Source organism: Seriola aureovittata, chromosome 14, assembly GCF_021018895.1.
Source record: "Seriola aureovittata isolate HTS-2021-v1 ecotype China chromosome 14, ASM2101889v1, whole genome shotgun sequence".
NCBI lineage: Eukaryota > Metazoa > Chordata > Actinopteri > Carangiformes > Carangidae > Seriola > Seriola aureovittata.
Window position 1 is genome coordinate 3,926,373 of NC_079377.1, and position 25,702 is coordinate 3,952,074.

The 25,702-nt window shown below is 40.3% G+C and overlaps 1 protein-coding gene across 1 annotated transcript; it reads right to left on the reverse strand.

Annotated features, from left to right (window-relative positions):
• Nucleotides 1–262: 262 nt before the first annotated feature.
• slc1a4 (solute carrier family 1 member 4) lies at nt 263–24,800 on the reverse strand. The gene is made up of 8 exons (XM_056395352.1): nt 23,291–24,800; nt 16,639–16,681; nt 13,736–13,801; nt 7,677–7,843; nt 7,341–7,574; nt 5,241–5,435; nt 5,000–5,134; nt 263–3,732 (listed from the first exon to the last, which is right to left on the reverse strand). The coding sequence occupies exons 1-8, from the start codon at nt 23,803–23,805 to the stop codon at nt 3,495–3,497; spliced, it is 1,593 nt and encodes a 530-aa protein (XP_056251327.1). The 5' UTR covers nt 23,806–24,800; the 3' UTR covers nt 263–3,494.
• Nucleotides 24,801–25,702: the final 902 nt, after the last annotated feature.

Here is a 25,702-nt window from a genome sequence, read left to right on the forward strand (position 1 = left end):
TGTTCAGAAAACCCCTTACCCCTTAAAATACCACTTAAAATACCATCAGTTACTCATGTGAAATGGGCCTGGTGCTAAAAAATCCTTTAAAGGGCAGTACAGTCTACAGGATAATCAACTTCTCAAGGACAAAGATGTCCCTTCTTCATTCAGCTGCATGCAGTCAGACAAAGAGCTTAGGTTGACATCTCCTCTGTAATGTCCTGAATAACATTATGATCTAATAATAAACGGTTAAAAATAGATAGATTTTGGTTGCATGAAAAATTTTACTGTATCACCTTTAATGTGGACAGACAGCAGGACCAACAGCAAAGAAACAGCTGTAACGTGTTAGACATTGACACGGCACAGGCAAAGTAGCAGGTACTCCTAAACAAAAACAACATGACAAAAATTAAAGATGTTATCAGGAACACTGTTCAGTAAAATTCATTTAAAAAGTTTATCATAACAATAAAAATTTGACACAGAGAGAAAGTGTTAAAAGGAGAAAGTACAAATAATACAAAAGTTAAAACAATTACAATAAATTAATATCAAATATATTTATATTTATATATATATGGTGTGTACCACATTGCATGTAATTACATGTGATTGTACCAGATAAACTCAACAAAACCTAATCATAAAAGTCAGCCATAGGTTAACAGAGCAGTTGGTAGCTTAGAAAAGTCATCTGTGAAATCTCAAATGATAATGTTGAGTAAGAAATTTTCAGACATACTAGTTCATATTTCATCTTTAAAGCAGACAGTTTCAACATACACACTAGGATCCAAAACTAAAGCAGCTCCACTACGTCAGGACGAGCATCTCAGGCATGAAGTGACAGCAACATGAATGAAATTCATTTCACATACGTAAAGGTCCGATACCTCTTAGTGGTCTTCACTTTAAAATACAGTATTACATCATGAGACTGAGTAAAGGAGCGGTCGCATCACCAGTCATTCCCTATGAATGTTAAATAATAGATCAAATAAATAGGAAATTTCATTCAGCAATGTCAGCTGAAAACTAATGAGAGTTTCAGATGGACACAAGAGCTCTGAGTTGCAATCACCCTAACTTTTTTACCTCTGAACTTTCACATTAATACCCATCACCACTAGAGGACAGCACAGACTCATCCTGTCACTCAAGTCCTGTATCCTAAAGGTAGACTTTCTGCTAAACCATTAGAAATTTGGCACAGCTTCCTTCATGTCAAACCATATTCCATATTGTATGGACATCAACTATGGCAGGGTTTGTGTCCCTACATTAAGGAAAAGCACCAGTCACTTATTTGGAGCAGTATCTACACTATGATAATGGCAGTAACCAATGTTCCCTTTAAAGTGATCTAGCGACCACAGCTAATAATTTATCCCACTGACTGAATAAAGATGTGTCATCAGCCACTGTGCTAATTCCTTCCCTGAAATTTAGCCAGTAAGAGAGAAAGTGTTGGGGGGTTTTCGTGGTATGATTCATGGATTGTTACATAGCATAGGATTCACTCAATACAATATATTCATATTACTTCCACTGAAGGTTAATATGGTGCAAGTCTTTGAGACACCACTGAGAAAAAAAATCCCTCTGAAATCAAAGGATGGATTCACAGACTAATGGCGTATAGTATTCAGTTCAGTCAGCATTCGGTTGGGTCCACATTCTGAATGTAAACATTTGATGAAGCTTTGAGTTTTGAGTGAACTCCTTATGGATTTGCTAAGATTCCTTAAACAAAACCATCTGGAACTACTGACATTTATAAATCAAATAGTGGTCTTTAATACGTGGGAGACTGGAGTGTTTTCATGATGTCAAACAAGTGGTGTTTACAGAACTTGCAAACTAATGTTCTGTCAATTGTAATTCTGGCCATGACTATGTCTTTAACAGTATCTTATAAGCTCATGAATGCCTTCAAATAACGCACTAACTGGCAGTCATGTTAAAGAGCTTCAATTTTTGGAAAAGAATAGCACATTGACTTTCTCCGCTGTCTCAACAGGACTGATTGGATTAGCTTAATTTCTCTTCTGGTTTTGACTGGGAGCTGGGTTTTTCACCATAAATAAATCTAGTATCTTTTTAGTTTAGTTTGTTGTTGTTTAGCTTAAAAACACCTGAACATTAGCTAAACAAACGCTAGCTAAGAAATAAGAGAATTAGCTGATAGCTGCATGTTAACATTACATTATTAACACTAATTAGCAAAACAAAACTCAAAACAAACTAGCTGCTTTTCAGACTCCTTGGTGCATAAATGCAACTTTTGAGAGCTAGCTTGGATGGCCATTATTCGTACACAGACCGCAGAAGCACATTTATAAAGCTTGCTTGTAAAATGCTGATATTAGCTGAGAAATAAAGGCAGGTGACATTTTTACCTTATCCTGTTTGCATTTGGTTATTTATGAGGTCGTTTTCCATGAGAGAGACTCAGTGAACCATTTAAATAACCCCACACTCTGTTTACTTAGGGATAAACAGGATTAGACCATGATGGCAAAGCATACATGTTAACCTTACTATTCCAAATGGTCGAGCGTTAAAGATTCTTTACCATACTGGGCCATCTGGGTCACTAGGGAGTCGGTAGACTGGGTCAACACATTGCATTAGGCTTGTCCAACAAATAGGCCAAATTCTTGGTCGTTCATTCGAAGGGTTAATGTTTGACATTGTCAGCTGATGGTCAGCAAACACAAGCCGGGGCACATCATGTAAACATCTCTTCAGATTGTGACAACTATTAAACCTGGGAGCAAAAGTTCCTATTTCAATCTGATTAAGAGAAAGACAGGATTTTGTTTCCATCAGCTGAGTTGAAGTGACTGAACAGACTTCCTGAACATGTGATTATATGACAGACACTCGCAAGCACTTGCTCTCAATTATCGGATTTTGGCAAATAGTTAGTTTTCTATAGTTAATGTTGGTCGTTGTATTTGCTGTCTGAGGATAAAAACAAAGAAATGCACTTGATAATGTTCTAACATACAAACTTGTGGCCATGAGCATCTCATACGGTTAATGAGACAAACAGAGATATGACATTTATGGGAATGTTTTGGGGATATTTTTCACACAGTGTGTTTCCATCACTGCTTATCGCAAAATGTAAAAAAAAAAAAAAAAAGAAATAAAAATCTGCCTTGAGTTAAAATTTAATGTTTCGCAGTGTTGAGGAACTGTTTTCAAAATTTCAGAATTTTTAAATCCATTATATCCTAATCTGCATTAAAATACTTGGATGGAAACCCGAGTATGGGGACATGAGCCCAAGTGACCAAATTTCAAAACAGCAGCAGTAAGTGCACTGTGGACCATCAATGCTCTAGACAGACTGTTACTATGGCACTTATTTTCCTCACAAGGGAAACCATTAGTGACCTTCGTTTTTTTTTTTTTTTGAATGGACACTGAGTGAGAATTGTGTCCCATCAGCAGCAATGTCGAAAGGTCACAGGGCAAGAAAAAAAGTCTTGCTGAGTTCACAGGACAGACTCAATAGCTTCCGGCGTTGCCGCTAAGGCTTTGGTTTGGTGCATGACTAGTGGCGAGGTCTCCTCCTCTGCCTGGACATTGGCTACTGCTTCCACCCGAACCTCTGCCAGCTCCCTGTCCTGCTGCTGTTCCTGCTCTTTCTTCATCTCCTGCTGGTTGATGTGGTGGAGGATTCCAGCGCCCAGAGCATCACCCTCCACGTTCACCACAGTGGTCGTACGATCCCTGTACACAACGTGGACGGTCAGACAGAAAAAGTCAGTCTTCTTTTAGCAAATATGTCAAATTAAATTACACTGCTAAAATTGGTGCTGATCTTAAGGGTAATCATCTTTCACCTGTTATAATCATTAGCGTAAATAGGTAAAGTGAGGTAAGATAAGGTAAGGAAAGGAAAGGTTAGGTAAGGCAAGAGGAAACTTGTCTTCATCTCCAAGCCGCTACATCACATAAGACAAATCACAATAAACATGTTGAATGCGAGACAGTCATAGACATAGACTGTATATAAAGATGGATGTAACAAAGAGTGGTTTTGAAGCTCGAATTGAGCTGCTCTGCCATCGCCATCTTGGCAGTATCTGACTCCCAGCTAATCAAAAACGGACAAAGAGGTGGGACCTGTTCAGAGCCAAGAAAATAGCTAACCCACCTGTCTCTAAAAGTGCCCACGCCCTCAATCAATCATAACTTTAAGCCTCAATGAAATGTAGGTGAGTTATATAAAATTTCGACCACCGTACAGTACTTCAGTGTTGGCTTCACTTTTTAACCCCAGAGGTTGACACTTCGTTATAAAACAGTGATTACAGTAATAAAACAAGGTATGATAATAAATTGTGGTACAAGACAACAGTTCTTCTAATAAAATCAGATATAAACATAAGAATAAAACTGGGCGGTTTCCATAATAACCCAAATATACCAGGTATAGTAAAAATTATACAATGATAACCTCTAAAGTTAAATATGCACAGTTTCCTCATTAAGAAAATTAAAAGAAGGGACATAGTCCTCCTTGTCAGCCCCTTCCAGCGAATACATGGAAATGACAACAACACTGATAGAACTCGAGTGTCTTATCTTCAAAACTCAGATGTTTTTGTTCCAGAAACATGAGAGTGTGTAGAGGCCCTTGGAAGCCAGACTTTTGTACCACCTGTGACCTGTGCTGTGAAGCAGGAATGGTCTTTCAAATGGAAAACATTAATGTATTTCAGCAAGTTCATGTTTCACTTTATATATATTATGATTATGTATGTCTGCTTTGTCAATACAAAACAGTGGGGCTTGGGGAAATTACAACAGACTTACTGGGGAAATTACAACAGAGTGATTTTTAACAGATTTTATACTTCCCGTCTGTCGACCTTCCTCTTGGGAAACCCTGATCTAGCTTTTCTTACTGTGATGTTGGCAATGTGTATGTGATCAGTTATAGCTTTGTGTATTTTCTAATACGAGAGTCACTGGGTTCACAAGCTTTACTCACACAATCCAGTCAACAGCCAGCATGAGGGACAGGTCATTGGTTGGCAGGCCGATGGCCTCCAGGATGATGGCGATGGTGATGATGCCGCCGGCTGGGATGCCTGCCGCACCGACACTGGAGGCTGTGGCTGTCACCCTAGAGATGTTAGTAAATAATTCCATTAACAAAAAAATACCACTTATACCAAATAACGTAAGAAGCAACAGAAAAAGGGAGGAAACGTTTTATCATCAGGACTCACAGGATGGTGAAGATCTGTCCGGCGTTCAGTTCAGCATTGTTGAGCTGAGCGATGAAGACGGCAGCGATGCACTGGAAAATGGCCGCCCCATCCATGTTAACTGTGGCTCCAATGGGAAGGATGAAGCGGCTGATGCGTTTATCCACACCGTTATTCTCCTCAACACACTTTATCATAGAGGGAAGAGTGGCTGAACTAGTGAGTCATAGAGAGACATACAGTGCATAGAGTGAGATTATTTGTCAGTCATTCATGTGAAATCAATACCATTTAACATTTTTTACATTCAAGCTTCTTAACCCCCAAATCACTGCAAACCATATAATATAGCTGGATTAAGATCAAGCTTGGGCCATTATTCGATAATATCACATTTCATGATATTTACCACCATATGTGTCATGGTCTCAGACTAGAGGCTCCAGGGTTTTGGTTTTTTGGACTTTTTTGGACTTTCTTGATGATTTAGTTTTCTGTGTTTTGGGTTTCTGTTCTGGTTTTTGAGTATTTTCTGGTTTGGGTATTTCTAGTGTCTAGATTAGTCTTCCCTGTCTTGTGCTCTGTTTCCCCGTGTGTCTCTGTCCTTGTGTGTCTCAGTGTTTTGCTTCCTGTCTTGGTCCTGTTTTCTGTGTGGTGATTGTCTGCCCCGCCCTAATGTGTTTCACCTGTGTTCAATCACCCTTGCCTCCCTTGTGTCTATATAGTGTTTATGCTCCCCTTTGTCTGTCAGTTCGTCTGTTTATCTCTGGGTTTGTCATCATCTGGTCGCGTTGCCTGTTCATGTCTGGTTCGTCCTTAGTCTGTTCATGTTGCCTGTTGTCATCCCCTGTGCTTCTGCTCCTGCTGTTCCTTGTGGTTCCCTGTGCTTGTTTTTTTAAGTTCTTTTGTTTAATAAACCTGTCTGCACCGTCTCCCAAGTGTTGGCTGCATTTTGGGTCCAACCGTACTTACCCCAAACCTTGACAATATGTTATATTTTTTATAATATCGATTTTTTTTTTTTTTTTGCAGTTTTGCAGTCTGTCAAGTCCAACCCTCATTTCACTGCTTTGTTTACTGTACATGACAAATAAAACTGCTGTTTAGTGGCAGCATTGCTTATACCAAACATAAAATACAACAATATAAATATATTACATTGTAATATATTATACTATGAAAGGGAGACCCTGCAATAATATTGTATATCACAATATTTAGACATGACTGTATTAAGATACCAACGCTTGGATATCGCCTCAGCCTAATTAAGAGTTTTGATATTTAAATAACAGGTGCAGGCTTTATAAATGCAAAACATGATTCATGTTATTTGATGCAAATATGTGAGAACATGTGTACAGTAAATAATCATGTTTTACAGTTTTTTATGTGCCACTTCATCTGACTAAAATATGATCAAACAAAATAAAATTAATGAACAGAAACAGAAAGTATGATCGCGATTGTGGTCTTACTTTGCTTTGTATGTGCTGCTTACTTGCAAAAGTTGGTCTATGGCCCATTAAGATGATATTATCTTCCACTGTAAAATGATCAACTTAAAAAAAAAAATTCATCATGTACAGCAGAGTCTTAAAATCTTAGGGTAAAAACAAAACTAAATGTTTAAAGCTGCACTAGAGGCCCAGAGAAGCTCCATTGTTCAGTGCATCAAGACTTGGATCATCACACTGGTGGTAAAAATGTTCAGTTTGTCTTAATAATGCTGCTACAACAAAGGTCACAGGGGTCATTAACTCAATTGTACCCCAGAATCTGAATGTGTTCAATTTATTATGACATAACATGTGCTCAGACATGTGGCACAAAAGTAATGTTTGCCCTCTTCAAAGCATGAATATGCTCCGTAAATGTCATGGCAAAACAACCAGATTTGGTTCTTCCTTGTGTGCAAGAGGAAGGAGAGAAGCTCAGGGTGTCAAGAGTAAGTCAAAGTTAAAGCTACAAAGCTTTACTTTTTTACTAATTTTATAATGTGTGTCTTACTACTACTGTGCAGTGCTACTACACTTAATTTTAGGGAGCTACACCCCTCTGACAACTTCCTTTTTCCTTTTCTGTACTGTTCATCAGGAACCCTGTGCTGTGACAGTTTACCTGGAGCAGGTGGCGAAGGCAGTGGTGAAGGGCGTGATGAGGCCTGACAGGAAACTGAAGGGGTTCTTGCGTGTGAAGCCGAAGTAGATGAGAGGCAGGACGATGCCCCCGTGGATAATGTGTCCCAGGATCGAAGCAAAGATGTATTTTCCCAGACTGGTGACCAGAAGAACCACATCCTCCATCTCCACAATCTTACTGCCCACCAGGAACATGATGCCAAAAGGGATATACCTGAGAGACACGACAAAATACAGAAAGGAAAAGGTTTCTATATGAATATTTACAAAATATGATGCAGTCCAAATATACCACTATTAATACCACTCTACGCACCACATGATCCAGGACACCAGCACCATGGTAGCCTCATTGAATGCATTGAAGAAGCGAATGAGTTCCTCCCCCTCGTCTCCAAGCTTTCTCAGCGCCACACCGAACACCATGGCAAACAAAACCAAACCCAGGATGTTCATGCCATCTGTTTCTGTACCAACAGGAACCTAAAAACACACAGCAGAGGCAAGACTCACACAGACGCAAGGGAAAAGACTGTAGGAAGGATGACAATGTGAGCATGCTGATGTTTAGCAGCAGGTTTACCATCATGTAAGGAGTGTTGCTATGTTAAGATTTGCTTATTAGCACTACACACAAAGTACAGCTGAAGGTGATTGGATTGTCATTTGTGATGTAGGTATTTTCAAATTAAAGGTCCCATATACTATAAAGGGGGCTGTCCATGTGTTGTTTGATTATAAAGCAGGTCTAGGTTTTACATTAATACTGTGAAAGTATCAAAGCCTCAGTCCACAGAGAAATGCACACAGCCTGTATTCAGAAACCGAACCTTAAAACCAGTCGTCAGGACTTTGTGTGACTTTGTGATGTCACAACAAAGCCACTGCTCTCAGCCACACCACAAACATATTTTTATTAGATCACTTAGAAAACAGTCAGGCAATCAGAAGAGAGGCTCAGAGCCTCCTCTCTTCTGATTGGCTCATGACCTGGTGTTCTTAGAGCTCCAGAGAGAAGCCTGAGAGAGGAGATGTAAAACTACATTGAGATGGTTTTTGGTTCTTAAAACCACAAATATATCTTCTTATGGATCAACACTTCAAATAAAACACAAGAAAAGTGTAAAATAATAAGATTCAGTCACTGGAATCTCTCCTGTACGCAACATGACCGTCGACCATGACAGTCACTGAGGTGTGTCTTTATGAACCAGAAATGTCAACCTCATGGTGATGCTAGAGGAGAAGTCACAGGATCACCACAAACATGATCTAAGATCAGTGAACGTCTGTGCCAGTCCATCCAATAGTTGTCAACACATCAAACGTAATCCTCCACAGATTGTTAATGTCTGCACAGAGTTAAATGGAAATCCTGCTATTAGTTGTGAAATAACTAATCATCACTCTAGCGGTGGACTGATGTGCTAACACATGAGCTACACCACCATCATGGCTTAAAATGTCTGTTGATAAACTGGTTTTCTTAGGTCAACAGTTTGGACCTGGACCCCATCCTCTCATTATGGAGATGTAAGCTTGTCAAAGACTAGTGCTGATATAATCTGTAGTAGTTTATACGACACCTCTTGCTACAGAGTGTGCATGTGTGGGTGCACAGGTCTGGGAGCAGTTGAAGGATTCAGTGAGCTGGATGATGGTTAATGAATAAGGACAAGGACAAATCCTGAGCTCAATCCTCTGCCATTGTCCTGAGCTCTCCCACAGCTCCACCAGCTTCATCCCCTGGCACTCCGGGGGACTGTCCACCATGACCCATGACAGATAAATACCACGGACCGATGCCAGGATCAGATCCCCCAACTGTTCCCCTATACTGGGTCGATGTGGCCAAGCCAAGGCCACTGGGGAAAAGTACGAGGATTTAGAAGATTATTATTGTTTGTTCAAAATTTACCAAATTAGATCATCCTATATAGAAACCTCTGACCGATTTAAAAATCTGTGACTGATGTTATGGAGCACTGTATCTATTCTTAAGAGGTTCTTTAGGACATGAGTATGATTTGAGTACAGTGCTGCATAGAAGCTTTAAAACAGACTGCTGCTAAAAAGCCTTAAGTCTAAAAGTCTTTTGTTCAACAGCGAATATCTTGATCCATCTGTTCTCTCCTCCTGACAAACTAACAAACTCGTCACACTCTGTAATGAGGACACTGGCAATCTGCAACAGGCCCTGTGCCAGCCTGTGTTTGTTCCCTATTCAGACCGACACATCATCGTCCTCACAGGCCCAATGGTCGCTGCTCAGTAAACATGACCTGTCCAATGGCCAACAGTTTGTGACTGACTGAAAGCTCATGATACAAGAAAAACAGACGTGATTTTGACAGACTTTATGTGCTTGTTTTAAAGTGCAATATCTGAATGTAAAAATAAACTTGTCGGTGAACTATAGACCAGTGTCCATCCCTGTTAAAATAAATGCCAAACAATAACTCACTGACTCTATTTCTGCAGATAATTTGACGTTAAAGTTACTGGTGAAAAAAATGACTACTTAAAAATTTAGGACAAAGAAACAGTTTTCATAAAATGATTGTCCAGGGAAAGCTTGACTCATCCATGATTTCTGACGTACCTTCAGACAAAAGGCTTCAGTATCTTCAAATTAATTATATTAATAACTATATATCATGTGAAGTGCTGCCTGAAAACACGTCTGAGGGACGATGTGTATACGAAAGTCTACCATCATAAAAACAGTTGTTCGACACAGTGTTTTCACTGAAAGCATTCATGATGTTGCACTCAGTTATTCACATGAAAGCGACTGAGTAAGAGTAAGTTGAGGGAGTAAGCTGTGTTAGGAATTGTTGGCTTCATAAAGTGGGAGGACTGTGGCTTTTGTCTCCCATTTCTCACAGTCACACTGTGAAGGGATCGGTCATGGTCTGCCCTGAAGGGGTCTTTCTTTGGACTTTGAATGGACTTTATGTTTGGATTTTTGAAAATTTCCAGTTTTATTTTGAAGTAGCTTTTCCTTGTGTGTCCGCTTTTGTTTTACTTCCTGCTCGGAGCTGTATTCGTCAGTTTGTCTGTTACAGTTTTTCTCTGTCGCTTTGGTACATTTCTCAGATCAGAATTGAAATTCTCAAAACTACTTGTTCAATCTTCACATCATTGTGTCACTTGTGCAAATCAAAAAAGTAGTTTCTCATTTCTTTGAACAAGTTGCAAATGCTTTGGTTCATCCATGCAAATGATTATGTACAATTCTCTGCTGTTTCCTACATTATCAATTGCTTATGTCATGTTGATCAAAATGTATTATAATGGGTCTCTGTTGAATAGTCTCACCCCCCACAATATTTAGGCATTAGTTCATCGCATAAGTCTTTACATGCAAAATGGTTGAACAAGTTGTCATAATATGTCAAACAGATCTCTAAACATTTCCATTAGACTTTTTTTTCTAAATCTGTCCTCAATTGGTAAATTGCTCCCAGGTGAATCTTGACTTTCTCTAACAAAGGGAAATGTGTGAAGCATCAGATGAACAAATGATCAACCAGTTTTCTGAAATAGCTCAAAGGTGCATCTCATGAACCATCAACTGTAATATATATATATATATATATATATATATATATATATATAGCCGGAGCACAACACAATGTTACAATGTCTGACAATGGAAGGACAAGGAATTGGACGGGGTCAACAGCCAGAGAGAAGAAGAAGAGGAAGAGGAGTGAGGCTGCGTGGCGGAGGAGTTGGGAGGCAAAACAGAGGAAGAGGCAGAAGAGGCCGAGGACATATGCGTGTCCCTGATGAGATAAGAGCCACACTTGTAGACCACGTTCTCAATCATGAGCTTACAATGGCCGAGGATGGTCGAAGGGTGCAGCCAGATGTCGGGAGAACAACTGTGTCATCAATCATTCAGACTTCTCGTCGAGAGAACAGGTATGTAATCTAACAATAGGAACTGTACTGTAATACTGTAGACTTTCTGTAATGCTTCATACAATATTACAGTATTCCACTTGCATTTTACAATATACAGTAAGTATATTTTATACAGCACCTGTATCTTGTCCAAAATGAAAATGCATGTAATTCATAAAACTCATTTTGTGTCTTCTGGATATAGCGTATAATGGAACTGGAAGCAAGTGAACCACCGCACAACTTCATCTACATGGATGAGGCTGGCTTGAACATAACGAAACGCAGAAGGCGTGGTTGAAATATCATCGGCCACAGAGCTACAGTTGATGTGCCAACGGGGCGGGAACATAACCATGGGTGCTGCTCTTTCTGAGAATGGTGTGCTAACGCATATTCCCATTATTGGGCCATACAATACAGAGCGTCTTGTCACCGACTTAGACACTCTCTACAGGGATCTCATCCCTGAACAAGAGAGGGGTCAGATTGGAGATGACTTGCCAACATCATCAGGCAATGGTTTGCGACCCACAACAGGATGCTGATGGAGTTCCTCTCACCCTACTCCCCATTTCTTAACCCCATTGAAGAATTTTTCTCAGCATGGAGATGGAAAGTATATGATCGCCAGCCACATACACAGATGACCCTTCTGGCTGCCATGGATACAGCGTGTAATGACATCACAGCAGACGTCTGCAGAGGCTGGATAAGACTCTCTAAAAGATTCTTTCCACGCTGCATCGCAGGAGAAGATATTCGTTGCGATGTGGATGAGAATTTGTGGCCCAACAGACAAGGAACGTCAGGAGGTGTAGGAAGACTGCACTGTAATTCCTACAGCACTGCATGTACAGATTGTCCTATGTTCACATTTCTACTTTTGTTTTTTTGTTTTTTTCTTTGTGCTATGCAGTGCTGTCTTTTCTTTTCTGTATCACAATGACATGGTCTGTCAACAAATTACAGTACAAACAGTAAAAGCGTAAATGTGAATCTTGTCCAGTCTCTTGCAATCAATCTCCCACATACACTAAGGTGTAACTTACAATTTACAATAATTGTCATCAAAACTTTAGCCATAGTTTACATCAGAACATCCCTCCAGAGTACAGTTATATTGACAACACGACTAAGCACTTTGACTGTCTTATCCGTACAACACGTCATTCTTTTTTCTTTTTTTTTTTAATTCATTTTTTTGGGCTTTTTGTGCCTTTATTGATAGTGCAGTAGAGAGAGACAGGAAATGGGGAGGCAGAGAGAGGGGGAATGACATGCAGGACTCGAACCGGGGCCAACTGCAGCGAGGACTGTAGCCTCTACACATGGGGCGGATGCTCATCCAACTGAGCTACTCGACGCCCTCAAGGACTTGTCATTCTGATGGCAGTGACATGTTCAGTGACACAGATATTTACTTTCGAGAGATGAACTAAGGATTTTGAGCAAGAGACTGGCTTTTGCAGGTAATCCATGGTGTTTTGCTATTTGTACGAATTGTTTTGAGAAATTCACTTACTGTTTTGCAAATGTCGAGGATGATTCGAGAAATGTACCAAAGCGAGTGAGAAAAACTGTAAGCTCCTGGTTTGTCCCTGTTGAGTTTCCCTGGAGTCTCTTTGTGTTCCTGTTCAGTTCTCCTTGTGATTCCTCGTGTTCCTGTTATCCTTTTATGCTCCTGAGTTTTTTGCCTTGGTTTTTGGATTTTGGATTTCTTGCTTCCCCTTGACTGGACTTGTCTCACCCCTTTAAGTAAGACTGTGTTTTTCCTTTGTTGCTGAACAAATCCTTGAAGCAACCCTGGCCAAGAGTCTGCATTTAGATCCTTAGAACCTTAATCCTGACAGAATCACTTGATTGGCAAGTATGGAGACGAGAGATATTTCAACATACGTGTGACGTGAATATTGTGTTTAGATAGCTGTATTGAATAAACCTAAAGTGCCTCTTGGTGATAAAAACAGAATGTAAACAAAACTGTGTTTGATTAACATGAACCTGCAGGTTACATCTCAGCTGCTGGTATTTGCTCTTTGCATGTTTGCACTTACTCTTATGGTACAGTTTCTCTCTCCATCTGCGCTTCAATGCTGCTCTTAAAATTTTTCTCATGATCAGAGTGTACTGTCATGAAATAGACAGATAGATAGATAGATAGATAGATAGATAGATAGATAGATAGATAGATAGATAGATAGATAGATAGATAGATAGATAGATAGATAGATAGATAGATAGATAGATACTTTATTTATCCCCTAGGGGAAATTCATGAAATGATAATCATTCAAAATAATTATATAAATTAACATATATAGTATACTAAAAGTAACCCAAACATCTACTCAAGGCTATTTGGTGCACATTTTGTGTGTGTGTGTGTGTGTGTGTGTGTGTGTGTGTGTAGTTGTGTGTTATATGTGTGACTGTACATGTGGGGATGTTTCCTGTTTGTACCTTCTGATAGAGGGTGGTCCCGTTGGTGTCATTCCCCACAGCAACCATCTTGTAGTCGGTGGCATACTGAAACATAAAGGGAAGAAAACTTGTTTTAGGTCATCTTGTTTGATGCTGTTTGTTCATATTCTTTTGTGTCAACATGCGAATGTCTGCAAATTTCTGTTCTGTATCCTGATACGCATCCACTTTATAACAGAGGCCAATAAAGTTTCATTTCAAGTGCCTGTTAATGTAAACTGGAAGTAAATGAGTGTATTTACATGCATTATCCTAGTTCTCTGTTAGTGCCTGTCAATAAAATATCCTGGATTTTGAAAGCTACATAAGTGAGTAGCTGTGTCCCAATTCAGGGGCTGCATCCTTCGGAGGCTGCATTTGAAAACCGATTGTGTCCCAGTGGCGTGACTGGACTGTCCCATTTCGAAGGCTGTTTCAAATGCGGCCGACAAAGGCAGCCTTCTTTTCCTGGGCAACAAAGGGCCACACCTGTGTAGACCATGTCCTCTGTAGGATCCATTCTGAGAGTCCATGAGAGTCCATGCTAGCTGGACTCCAGGACTTCAGGTCTCTGATCACTACCTGACATCTACATCTGACATCAGCTCGCTACAGTAGTTGCTAGTCAGTTAAAGAAAAGATACTGTATGATGCTGATGACGGTCTGGGCACTCGTTACTGTTTGTTTACTGGTCATGAGATGGAGAAGTCAATAAAGCAAACCTGGACAATGTTACAATTATGGACACAAGGAGATGAATAGCCAGGTTATTCTATGCTCCAGGCACTATATGAAAAACGATCAAAAACATGGTGAAACTCAAAAATGTGGCACTTGTGTACAAATGAAGGTGCTTCAATGAATTCGACCCAGAGTCAGATGAAAAGTTTATGTTAATGTGCTCAGTACAGAGCTGGAGCAGGGAGGCTGTTGGCTTAGGATAAAAAGTGGAAGCTGGGGGATCTACAGAAGCACATTACATTCATGAAAGAAGAAAGTGAGAGACCTGAGGCCTTAGCTCATAATGATCATAATCAGAAAATATGAAAACACTATCACAATTATTAGATGGTGTTTAATATTTTATGAGATTCTGATCTCGTAATAATGAGACAGGTTAAGGTGGTTGCAGTCATCACATGACAGCACCAGGTTTAATTATTTTATTTCCTCCTTGGTTTGACGCAGTGGGACGTATTAATGTCACTGAGTAACGTCGATGGAATCATTTTTATTATTAGTGTGGAATCCTGTGCCTGTGTAAATAGCCAATCAGATCAGATGATGAAGTCATGATTGTGTACGTGAGGTTAATGAAAAGCAGAAGTATCTCACCACTTGAGAGTTCATGTGTCAGACACTGAGAGTGACAATAAGATAAGGAGAAATAATAAGTGTGTCAACATCACACAGACGTCTAACGTCCTTCAGGTCGTTCAGACAGAACTCTGATCTCTGTTTGTTCAGCTGCAGCTAAACCAGCACACCATGTTTCAGGGACACAGAGTCATTCAAAAGTCTTTCAAAAACTGTCACTATATCTAAATACTATGGTAACATTTGGTAACAGCTATCAAAATAAATCAATTAAGCACAATAAAATGATCAGGTCATAGAATTTGAGATCAGGATCTTTTTTTCAGGAAATTATAAGATAACTCCTCCAATTTTTGTTTCCTCTGGTGAATTCAATGCACTTCTGTAGGAAACAGCTGAACTGAAATGTAAAAACTGAGAATTTGTGCTTTCAGAGGGAGTTAACGTGGTGTAACATGGTGTAACATGGTGTTTTCTTGATGGCTAGTGCTTCTGTTTTTCATAAAGAAGTAGTTACACCATGTAAGGATTACATTACTGAGCAACTTTAGAGTTGCTGGTATATATATCTGTTTAACTTAGGCTAGCTCTGTATCCAGGTTTTATGCTAAGCTAAGCTTCTGCCTCAGAGCTCCAGCTCTGTACTCAACCTGCATCGCTCACTGACAGAAAGAGAATAAATGCGTGAGATGGGGGCCAGATTTTAAGACGGCGTCTCTGCTTTAAAAGGAGACAAACAGCCCTGCAACAACGCTGTCCCCCCCTCTCTGCTTTTCGTCAAACAGCTCTATTGGATGAAGGTTTCCAGCATCTATACAGACCTGTGTGGACTTTAAAACAGGCTGTACACATTTGTTAAATGTCTGTTTAAACATCTAGCTGCTTGTCATTTTGTGTAAGTCTCCCCTCTCCTCTGCTTTCTTGGTTTAATCCACACTTGGACACTTTCCACAGGGGCTCTACCACTGTATAGGCTTGATGGGGAGGGGGGGTGAGTATTGAACTCCATGACCTGACTGCACTTTGAAACTCCATTTACTCTCCCCGTGAGAAGTCAACAACTTGTTTGCAGGAAGTTTGAGGCAATCGGTTCAATTACGTGAGTGTGTGTGTGTCCCAGTGTGTGTGTGTGGTAAGTGCATACTATATCTATAGTGTTTTTGTGTGCAGAGCCATTTTGTGTCCCCACATCCCCAAATATTGAACTTTCCTGGTTCCTTATTTTAGCCTTAACAGACAGGATCATAATTCTAGGAAGTGGAGTGGGCCATGTTCAAAAGCAGCGAGGCGAGGTGGGTTGCTAGGCTGGCTGGAATGGAATGGTCTCGCCATGGTAACGGCTGGTTAGGGACAAGGAAGAGAGGCATTGGGGCGAGCAGCGGAGAGCAGCCGGTCTCTATTCTGAACATCTCCTCATTAAGAGGCTCTCAGCGCTACAGCCAGAAAATGAACATGGAGCGGCATCCGTGTGGTTGGTGAAATAAATTCTGATGAACAATACGCACTAGACACAGGTGGTAAAGAAAAACAGACAGAAAGCAGTGATGGAGTCTGCAGTGTGGTGAAGTGAGGAGCTGGCACTCACAGAACGGAAAGCAGCAGCCACCAGGTTTGCTGGGAATAGATTCCTGTAAAGGGGAGAGAAAAACAAGTTAGATCCACAGACAGTTAGAGTTATTCTATACGCTTCTTCCTCGGTTTGATTTCATGTAATTAACCAAGGATTCTGGTAATACTTAAAAACTGTGACAAAACAAAAACTGAATACTAGACTTGACAAGTCTTTCAAAACCAAGTGGTTAACCCATCCGAACAGTAAATTGTTCACAGGATTTGTTTGTCATCACACACTCTGTACTTTGGCTCTTTTCCCAGGGTCCACTGCTCCCTAAATTCCCTGACAGTGCAGTTGTTCTGGCCCTGATCTGCCGTCTGGTTCATCTTCTATTAAAACAAATCAGCAAAGTCTTTACTAAGATTACATATTCCTGGAGGTTACCCTGTGTTCATTTACACATTTGGCATAAAAGTCTAAAGTTATAAGACACATTTGGTGTAAATGTGGTTACCTCTGAATTCTGTTGTTTGTAGATGCCACACAACCAGTCACACATGAGTCAGCATGCTTTAGCTTCATGGCTCTGTCTCTAGATAATAAACTTAATTTGTCTTTGCACTTATCTCCTTATGAAAACAAGTTTGACATTTACACATTTACAGCCAAGAGCATTTTAGCTCGTCCTCACCTCACACAGGGAACTGTAATTTTAGATTAAAGGTTAAAGTCACCGTCTTGAGGTTTAGGGTTGTGATATGAACATTTATGACCATAAACAGACAGTTCTGTAATAGCTGGGGTGTTACTGGTATGCACAGACACAGGCTGCCATTTCCATGCATGTTGTGTACAGTGTTTGGTTTATGGCTCATTGACAGCACAGATAGAGTCAACACTCTGCAGAAACCGTGGAGAGTGCATCAAAGCCACCATATTACAGGAGATTCACTTTTATATAAAACTAAAAGACGTTATATGTTATACAGCAAATGTTGTTAAAGTTGCATTTTCAAAATTAACTGATTCCTCTCACTACAGAATGAATCAAATCCATTCAGACCAGTTTGCAGCATTTGAACTGGAAAGCATCCAGTCAACTGCTGGCCAACTGGGAATTGCTTTAAGGCGGCTAATAACTCAATATAACTCAACTATTCCACATAAAATATTACAAAATCAATTTGTAAAATAAATGAACGTGGTTTACCAGTGTGTTCGTTAGTGAAGCAATCAGTTGTTAGAGAGTAAGCTATGCAATAGCATTATTCTACAGTCATGCTAGCTGCGCTCAGTGAGGCTATAAGCTAAACGCTAACGCTAAATGCTAACATAATCCTGATGTTTAGCAGGTTTAAGTGTCACCATGTTACCGTTTTTGTTTTCAGTCAGGCCCAAAGTGGCAGACCAACTGACCAACAGACAGAACGCTACAAACATGTTTCAATGTTGTTAAAATATTTGTCTCATTTTATCACTAATGTGTTGTTTGACTTTTTCCATCACTTCTGCTCTTTGTGCTCACACATTAAATCTGTCCGTAACATAATAAACTGCAGAACAGTCTATCTACTGAGATCAGACAGGCAGCATCATAGTGTCTTTGAAAACTCTTCTTCAAACATCCCTTTATTGGTAAGCTCTTAGGAGTGTTTAATATGTTGTTGTGTTTTATTTTCCCACTATATGGACAATTTATATTTTCATGTAACTTACCTCTGTTTTAGGATGTGTTTGTTTTTCCTTTGTTTTTGATTGCTGTTTTTAAATTCCACCTTTTCTTTCTGTTTCAACACTTTGAAACTTGAAAAGTGCTATATAAATACATTTTATTATTATTATTATAACAGCAGACATTGCTCCACATTAAACATCATAGATATGGATATCAGACAAATACAAATGCCCATTATTAATATCTGCTGTACAATCCAAAAACTGTCCGCAATTGCATTTTGGCAGTAACTTAAATTCTTAAGCAAGAAACAAAATCAAACTGAAGTAAGAGATGAGGTGGTGATGTGACAGTTCATGAGCTATATTCATGAGAGCCACACTATGATAATATTCAGCTTTGAAGGCAGTTCATTATTCATTTTATAGATGGACAGTCTGGTTTGGTCCTTTTTGTCACCACTATAAATCCATTTTAAAATCTTCTTTCTTGACAGTCTGTGAAGGCACCATGCTGAGTTTATTTTCACTTCTGTAAGTAAAGCACACAGGGATTACTGCAAGCCTGAAGGCCTGTTCCATGTATCTGTGTGTGTTTCTTGTAACTTTATCCTCTAGGGTCACACAGTATTGTGCAAAGAAATACAGACTTTGCTCACATTTATTCCCATGGCCAGACCAAAGCCAAGCAATTCAGGCATAACCCCTTGACCTCCATCAACCCTGCCTTCAGTCCGGGGTCAAATGCTGCTTCAGCTGTTAAATATGGTAGCTCCACTGGCCACACTGGCAGGTAGCCATGTTATCTTCACTTTGTCATTTCTTTTCTTTCCTAATGCCGCCGAGAAATGTAATTATTCAGTTAAAGTCTTGCTGCCACACATGATTTCTTAAACGCTTCTCCTCTCTGTGAGGGTGGTCAGGTTTCCTGCTATCACATGACCGAGGTGAGAATCTGGATTAACCCTGGGAAACCAGAGCTGAGAACTGGCATGCTTTTCCCACAGAGGCTCGCCAGAGCCCCACTGCCTCCTTTCTGTGGGCTGATTTTTAAAGCTCTGTTACATAACGGCTTGATTTCCTAATTAAATGAAGCCAAACATCGTATACAATCCGTCAAATTCAAGAAATCAGGTTTATTCATCTAATGTGGTCTGGAGTGGTTCTGTCTTTGTGTTGACTTTTGGCTTTTTTTACATCCTATGTCAAACACTTGAAGCTACTTTATTGCACAACAGCAAATTATGAGTGGTTCACCCAACGCAGATGTAATAAAACAGCTATTCTTTATTGAATTTTATCCTTGTACTTAATTAAACATTTTGTTTTAAAGAAGCAAAACTGCCTGCAAACCTCGGCATGATGACACAGTAATGTGTAGAAAATGTTGAAATATCAAACATTTTTATCTCCTAAACAGAATCTGGAAACACAGCCCTGTTCAGTTTACTTAATTTTTAGTTTGTATAAAAAATGTCAACTCTATCACTGAATATCATTAAAAAGTTGTACTGTACTGTACTGTATACTGTATGCTTTGTGTGAATTTATTTGGGAGTTTGAACATGATATAAATTTGTGTGCAGAAAGTGTTTGCGTTCTGTGTGAATAAATCATTTTTTCAGCTCAAATCATAAAGAGTGGTAAGAGTTTTAAGAGAATGGAGTTAAGCTTCTGTCAAATATGTAAATACCTGTAATTCTCTCCAGCAACTCTGTTCACAATGTTTAAATCATGGTCTCATTAAAGTCAGTCAGAATCTGCAATATTCTTACTTTCTTTGTTTTAATGACAGCTTGGGTCATACAGAACTGTCAAAACTTGCTTTGGTGTTGCCGTCACCGGCCCAACTAATGATAATAATAAGGTTTAGAGCGCCTCTTTCAGTCTTCTTCGCTGTTGTGTGTAAATATAAACCACATCACTTCTTGGGCACTAGGTATTCACGTATAGAGACACATCTAATAAATGTAACATGACTAAGAGTGGCTGTAGTGAGGTGCAGCGGTGCTCAGAGCAACACCGCCAACAACAGCACGCTATTGTGCTCACAGTGACAATGCTAACATGTTGCCGATCAGCAGGTACAATGTTTTTCATCTTAGATTAGCACGTTAGCTGAGGATGATTTGGAATAGTTTCTGAGGAATTTAGTCATGGACCAAAGTGGGAGTGTCCTCCAAAGAAGAGCGATACGTCAACTACATCATCATTCCTTGACCTTAATCATGTATTTATTATTGTAACCATGGCAACTAAGTTCCCCAAACCTTAACAAATTAATATTTTATCCAAAACCATGATCTTTCCCTAAACCTAAGCAAACTTTAACCTGAGCATTTCATAGGACAGATTTATTTTCAGCATTATTTGTAGAGACATGATGTCGTTCCTGCTGATGAAATCAGAAAATGTAGAGGGCAAGCTGCCGATATTGTTGTTTAATTCAGAGGATTTGTTGACCATAGTATTGGGCAAATTCAACCTAGGCCCTGAAGGAGGAGCAACATGAAAAGACAGGAGATCACCAAAGTTGTTACAACTCATGCTGTGAAGGACACGAAGGCACAGGAGTATTTTGCTAATCAGTTAGTATGAGTAGCATATTCCTTAAGTTACCAACTTAGCTAAAGTGTTACAGTATTACAGTACATGGACAGTGTCGCTCTAATCTCACTTTGAGTTCATAAAATGAACAGGTACAAAGTGGATACTGGTTCTACGTCAAAACAAACATTACATGTTTTAGGGAAACTGAAATGCCTCTTTTTGTGTCACATCAACCTTTGAATTTGACACGCCAGAGATCAAAGTGGGATTCGGACTCCTGGTATTGAGAGTTGAAGTAACCTCCACGTAGAGCAAAAGAACAACTTATTATGACAATATTTGCGCTTGAACATCACGCCAAGTCTGCCAAAGTTAAACACTTTGATGCTTTGAATGGTAAAAATCTCTGGGGAAACACTGAATGATTATCCCATTTAAACACACTCTAAACTGTGCAGCCTCAGCCACAGAGGAATAAAAAGAAAAGAAAGTATTGGCTTTCAATCTTGTACTGGTCTAATCCTTCCTCTGATGTTTTGAACAGCTGGCCCCAGTGCAAAAATAGAGTCTGACTGTAAAGTGTAAGACTGAGAAATGAAAGCAGACTGTCCACCTGCTATCGTGATAAGGCTGAAAAGCCAACAGCAGCAGACAGTGCTCAGTTTGTACTACGCTGTACTGCCGGGGTTTATTCCTTTATCCCTTCCTCAAAATACACTCCACTCTTTCAACAGCTGTCAGCTTTCCCCCCACACTGTGGGAACTTATTCTTAGGACTCCTCCTGTCTGGGTCACTGAAGGCCACTGAGCATTCAGATATCTACAGGCTGAGGCTGCCAGTAGCTGTTCTTTTTACCTTTTACACAAAACATTTTCACATTCAGCAAATTCAAAAACAGTTCACGAGATCTTGACGTGCCTCTGCAGAAGTCAACCATGAAACACCCCGTTCACGTTCCTGCACAAAGAAGAAAAGATTGATAAAGCTACTCTGTTGCTAGTGAAGGGGCTAAATTCAAAGTCTTACTCTTGATTGTTCACCCACTGAAAGGAACGTGAGCTGAGTTTAGACCATCATGAGGCTAGATTTACTGATGATGTGTTGTTGCTATAGTAACTCTGCAACAACAGAATTACTACTAGAAAAACTGAAAAATAGACCAGTGTTTCATATTATTATTATAAAGAACATTTGATTAGTATGACTGATGCATTGACATATGAGCAACATTTTACTGTTGTAGTCGGCTGAGTTGGAGCTAATTTGTTCCCACAAAGCAAGAAGTGAGAGGCTGAGAAGGAGCTTCTATCCCCAGAGCCATACGGGCCATAAACTTTTACCCACTGTCAGCTCCTGCTGCATGGTTGTTTGGCTGCACATCCTGACGAGGGAAGGTCTACTTTTGCTGCATTTTTGGCGTATTTGCACAATCTTATACTTACATTAATTATATCATTTTAATACCTTTTACATTCTACTTTTAGATTCATATTATTTTATTTTTATAATTAATACATTATTTTTTATCAGCACAGTTAGTTTCACCATAGTTGTACCTTCTGCATGGGACAATAAAGTTTCCTTGATCTTTGAGTTTCCCTCTGAAATTAGAATAATGTATTAAGTAGCACAAAACGGAAATACTCAAGTAAAGTGCAAGCACTTCTAAACTGTACTGTAAGTACTTATGTGTAGTATATTAGTTAATTAGTTACTTTCCGACCTTGGCTAAACTGCATCTGGAGGAACAGTTTGAGGATGGGAGTAGCTTTTTCTACATGTTAATTTTCAAGGAAAATGATTTGTGCAGGTGATGGATGCTGGACAGGAGTCTGTAATGATGGGGTGATCACTCATGTAACAAGATTCAACTACCCAGCTGCTAAAGCCTGTGTGCATGGGACTTTTTTTGATGGTGTCAACTTAGAAGAAGAACATGTGCAGTTTGTGGAGTCTTCCAATTGAATTGCAAATCAAGGCACTTTTAGGAGTTACACAACACTCTCATGGTCAACGTTTTTGAGGAGTTAGGGGGCAGGAATCACCGTTTACATCTGTGTACTTCTCTACAAACTAACAGGGAGGAGACCTTCTATTGTAAGGGGTCTTATACTTTCACACACATCACCAACAGTGGGTTAAGTAGCTCATTAATGAAATGCCCATCCTATGATAGTCATATAGGATAACTTGGGTGTTTTTCTTTAATAATGCCACAGTGTACCACCATGTGCTCTGCTTACTACGCCCGCCAATGTCTTTCTGAGCGTGTGTGCGCGCAATCCTCGGATCGCTCCATGCGTGTAGTGTTACCATTGCGCCTGGAGCATGATGTGCCACAATTCCCCTCAGAACTACTACAAAGTCACATCAGCCTGCGTCTCATTCACCAGTGACCTAAATATCAGTGTTTAATGTGTCAGATTGTTGCAGATGGGTGGAGTGTTGCTTCAGTACCTGGCCAGATCCAGAAAGGAGTCCGCCGTCTCCTTGTCGCTGCTGACACTCTCCAGCCCCAGATTGTTGGTGTTCAGAGCTCCCGCGCCCACGCCGGGTTTAATGATGAAAGCCAGGGCCACCCCGATCCCCGAGGCGATCAGCGTGGTCACCAGAAAGTAGGCGACTGCGATGCCCCCCAGCTTGCCCAGGGAGCGTGTGTCCAGGCTGGCGGCGCCGGAGACGAGGCTGCAGACGACCAGGGGCAGGATGATCATCTTCAGCATCCGGAGCAGCATCTCTCCGGGGAAGGCGAAGTAGGTCATCTGCGCTTTGGTCAGGTTCATGTTGCGGACCATCATGCCGAGCCCGACGCCCACCAGCACCCCGGACACCGTCATGATCACAAGTAGGTTCTTCCTCAGAAACTCCATCAGCTTCTCCAAGAAACTCTTCCTCGCGCCTTTCTCCAGGATCCTGTCGGTGGAGGCCGAGCTGGGCATGGCGTGTCCGTTGATCTCGCTCTTTTTCTCCATCCTTTTCCTCTTCAGAGCAGCGTGGGAAGCTCAGTCCGGTTACAGGCAGCGTGGGCGCACTCTGCTGCGTGAAGGCTGGTCCGGTGTGAAGCTGAGCTCAGAGTAGAGAGAGAGCCAATGGAGAATGGGCGACGACACAAAACGCTCTGTGGAACATGCGCACAAATGCCAGCACTTTCCACTGAGAGCAAATGATGCAAGAGCAGGGGAGATTGCCAGGGTCTCTGGAAATGGGGCACATTTCCCTCTGCTGGATAAAAAAACAGATGATTACGATACCGGAAGAAGAGGGATTCCCAAATATAATTATGTTTGTTTTCCCAACTTTTCTCTCCACCTTCTTTATAAAAGTATAAGAAGGACTCTCTCATACTGTTCCCCCTCTACCCTTTGAGCATCAGTTACATAAGGTGGGCTACATGTCATTTTTGGCTGGAAAGAGGAATCTGAGAGGTTTCTACTATTTTCCAAGACACATGACCCTTTATCAATTATAGAACTTCTTTTTAGTGAACTGTTTATCTGTCCTCCTCTTGTTTTTCTTTCCCTTTTAATCAACTACTAACATCCATCATTCACACTTGGACCTCATAGTGACCTATCAGACAGACTCGAGGATGATGGATGGAAGCAGAGGGCTGTCAGCACCATGGCCAGCGCTCTGTGCTACCTGTGAGGCGCTGTTGCTCGCTCCCTTTCACCTTCTCTCTTATTTGAGGCAGTTCATTTTAACGGCACTGAAGAACAGATAAACACGTCTGATGGAAATAATGTTGTTTTGTAAAAGCAGGAAGTTCAAATTCCTCTGAGGTAAGGACACTGTCATTGCGCATCATGGCCATTAGAGTTGTCCACACTTACCCATGTCAATCCTCGTTGCACCACTAGTGTTTGGCCACGGGATGGCGCCATAATAAAGCTATTGTATAAGTATTTCCACAGCAGAGAAAGGTAAGCTGTGGCAGTACATGAGAGTAGAAAAACAGCTGACAATACTAAATAAACTTGGCTCTGCTGGAAAGTGTTTCTGAAGTTCCCATCTCTTGCATGTCTTTTTATTTGTTATTTAAGCGCATTGCTTCTTTTGTGTATGAAAGGTGCTGTATAAATAAAAGATTATCATCATAGGAGTAGTAGCAGCAGTAGTGGTAGTAGTAGTAGACTATCATCAGTGATATTAGTAGTTGTAGTAGAGTTAGATAAAATATGTCTCTTATGGAATCCCAGAAGTGACAAATGGCAGTAAAAGATGAACAGACGTGTCAGGATGTTAAAGGAGAAATCCACTGATTTCACACAGACATTTTTATATCTGTTTTACAGGTTTTCAGTGGTCGAGTTGCATTGTGGGTAATGAAGGCTCTTGGTTTTGACAAAAAGATTGATTTTGAATTAATGATCTCTATGTTCTCTTGAAAAAAACTATTATACGAATGCAATCTTTGGAGTGCTTTTCAAAGGGGGGGATTACAGCTACATTTCTTTTGCACTCCATTTTAATTATTCAGCTGACAGTATTATTTATTGATTGTAATATGTTCTTTTTCTTACTTTCCAATAACCCTTTACTGAATTTTGTTGTTTCTTTGGGGGGGTTCCATACATTTCACCCACTTTGTAAGATTATAATGTTATAATGCGGGAACAAAAAGCCATTAGAAAGCATACTGAAATATAAAGTTTAAGGTAGGCCTTTATTAATACAGTAAAATGTGAAGCACATACCTAGACAACAGACAGAGAGAGAAGCAGCGCTCTGTCTCATTGCCTCTGTTACTGACTGTCATCTGTGTTGTCCTCAGTGACCTTAGCTCTGCTGTTGCTAAGTTGAGCTAAACTTTCCCTCCCTCCACCAATAGAGACAGACTGTTCCCCTTCCCCTCACAGCTGTGTGGCC

Excerpts from the sequence above, each read along its gene's own strand:
- slc1a4 (XM_056395352.1), bottom strand. The coding sequence starts at position 23,805 with ATGGAGAAAAAGAGCGAGATCAACGGACACGCCATGCCCAGCTCGGCC. Across the intron at positions 13,802-16,638 it reads TGGCTGCTGCTTTCCGTTCT|TATGCCACCGACTACAAGAT; the intron begins GTGAGTGCCAGC and ends TTTATGTTTCAG. Across the intron at positions 5,135-5,240 it reads GGACAGATCTTCACCATCCT|GGTGACAGCCACAGCCTCCA; the intron begins GTGAGTCCTGAT and ends TAACATCTCTAG.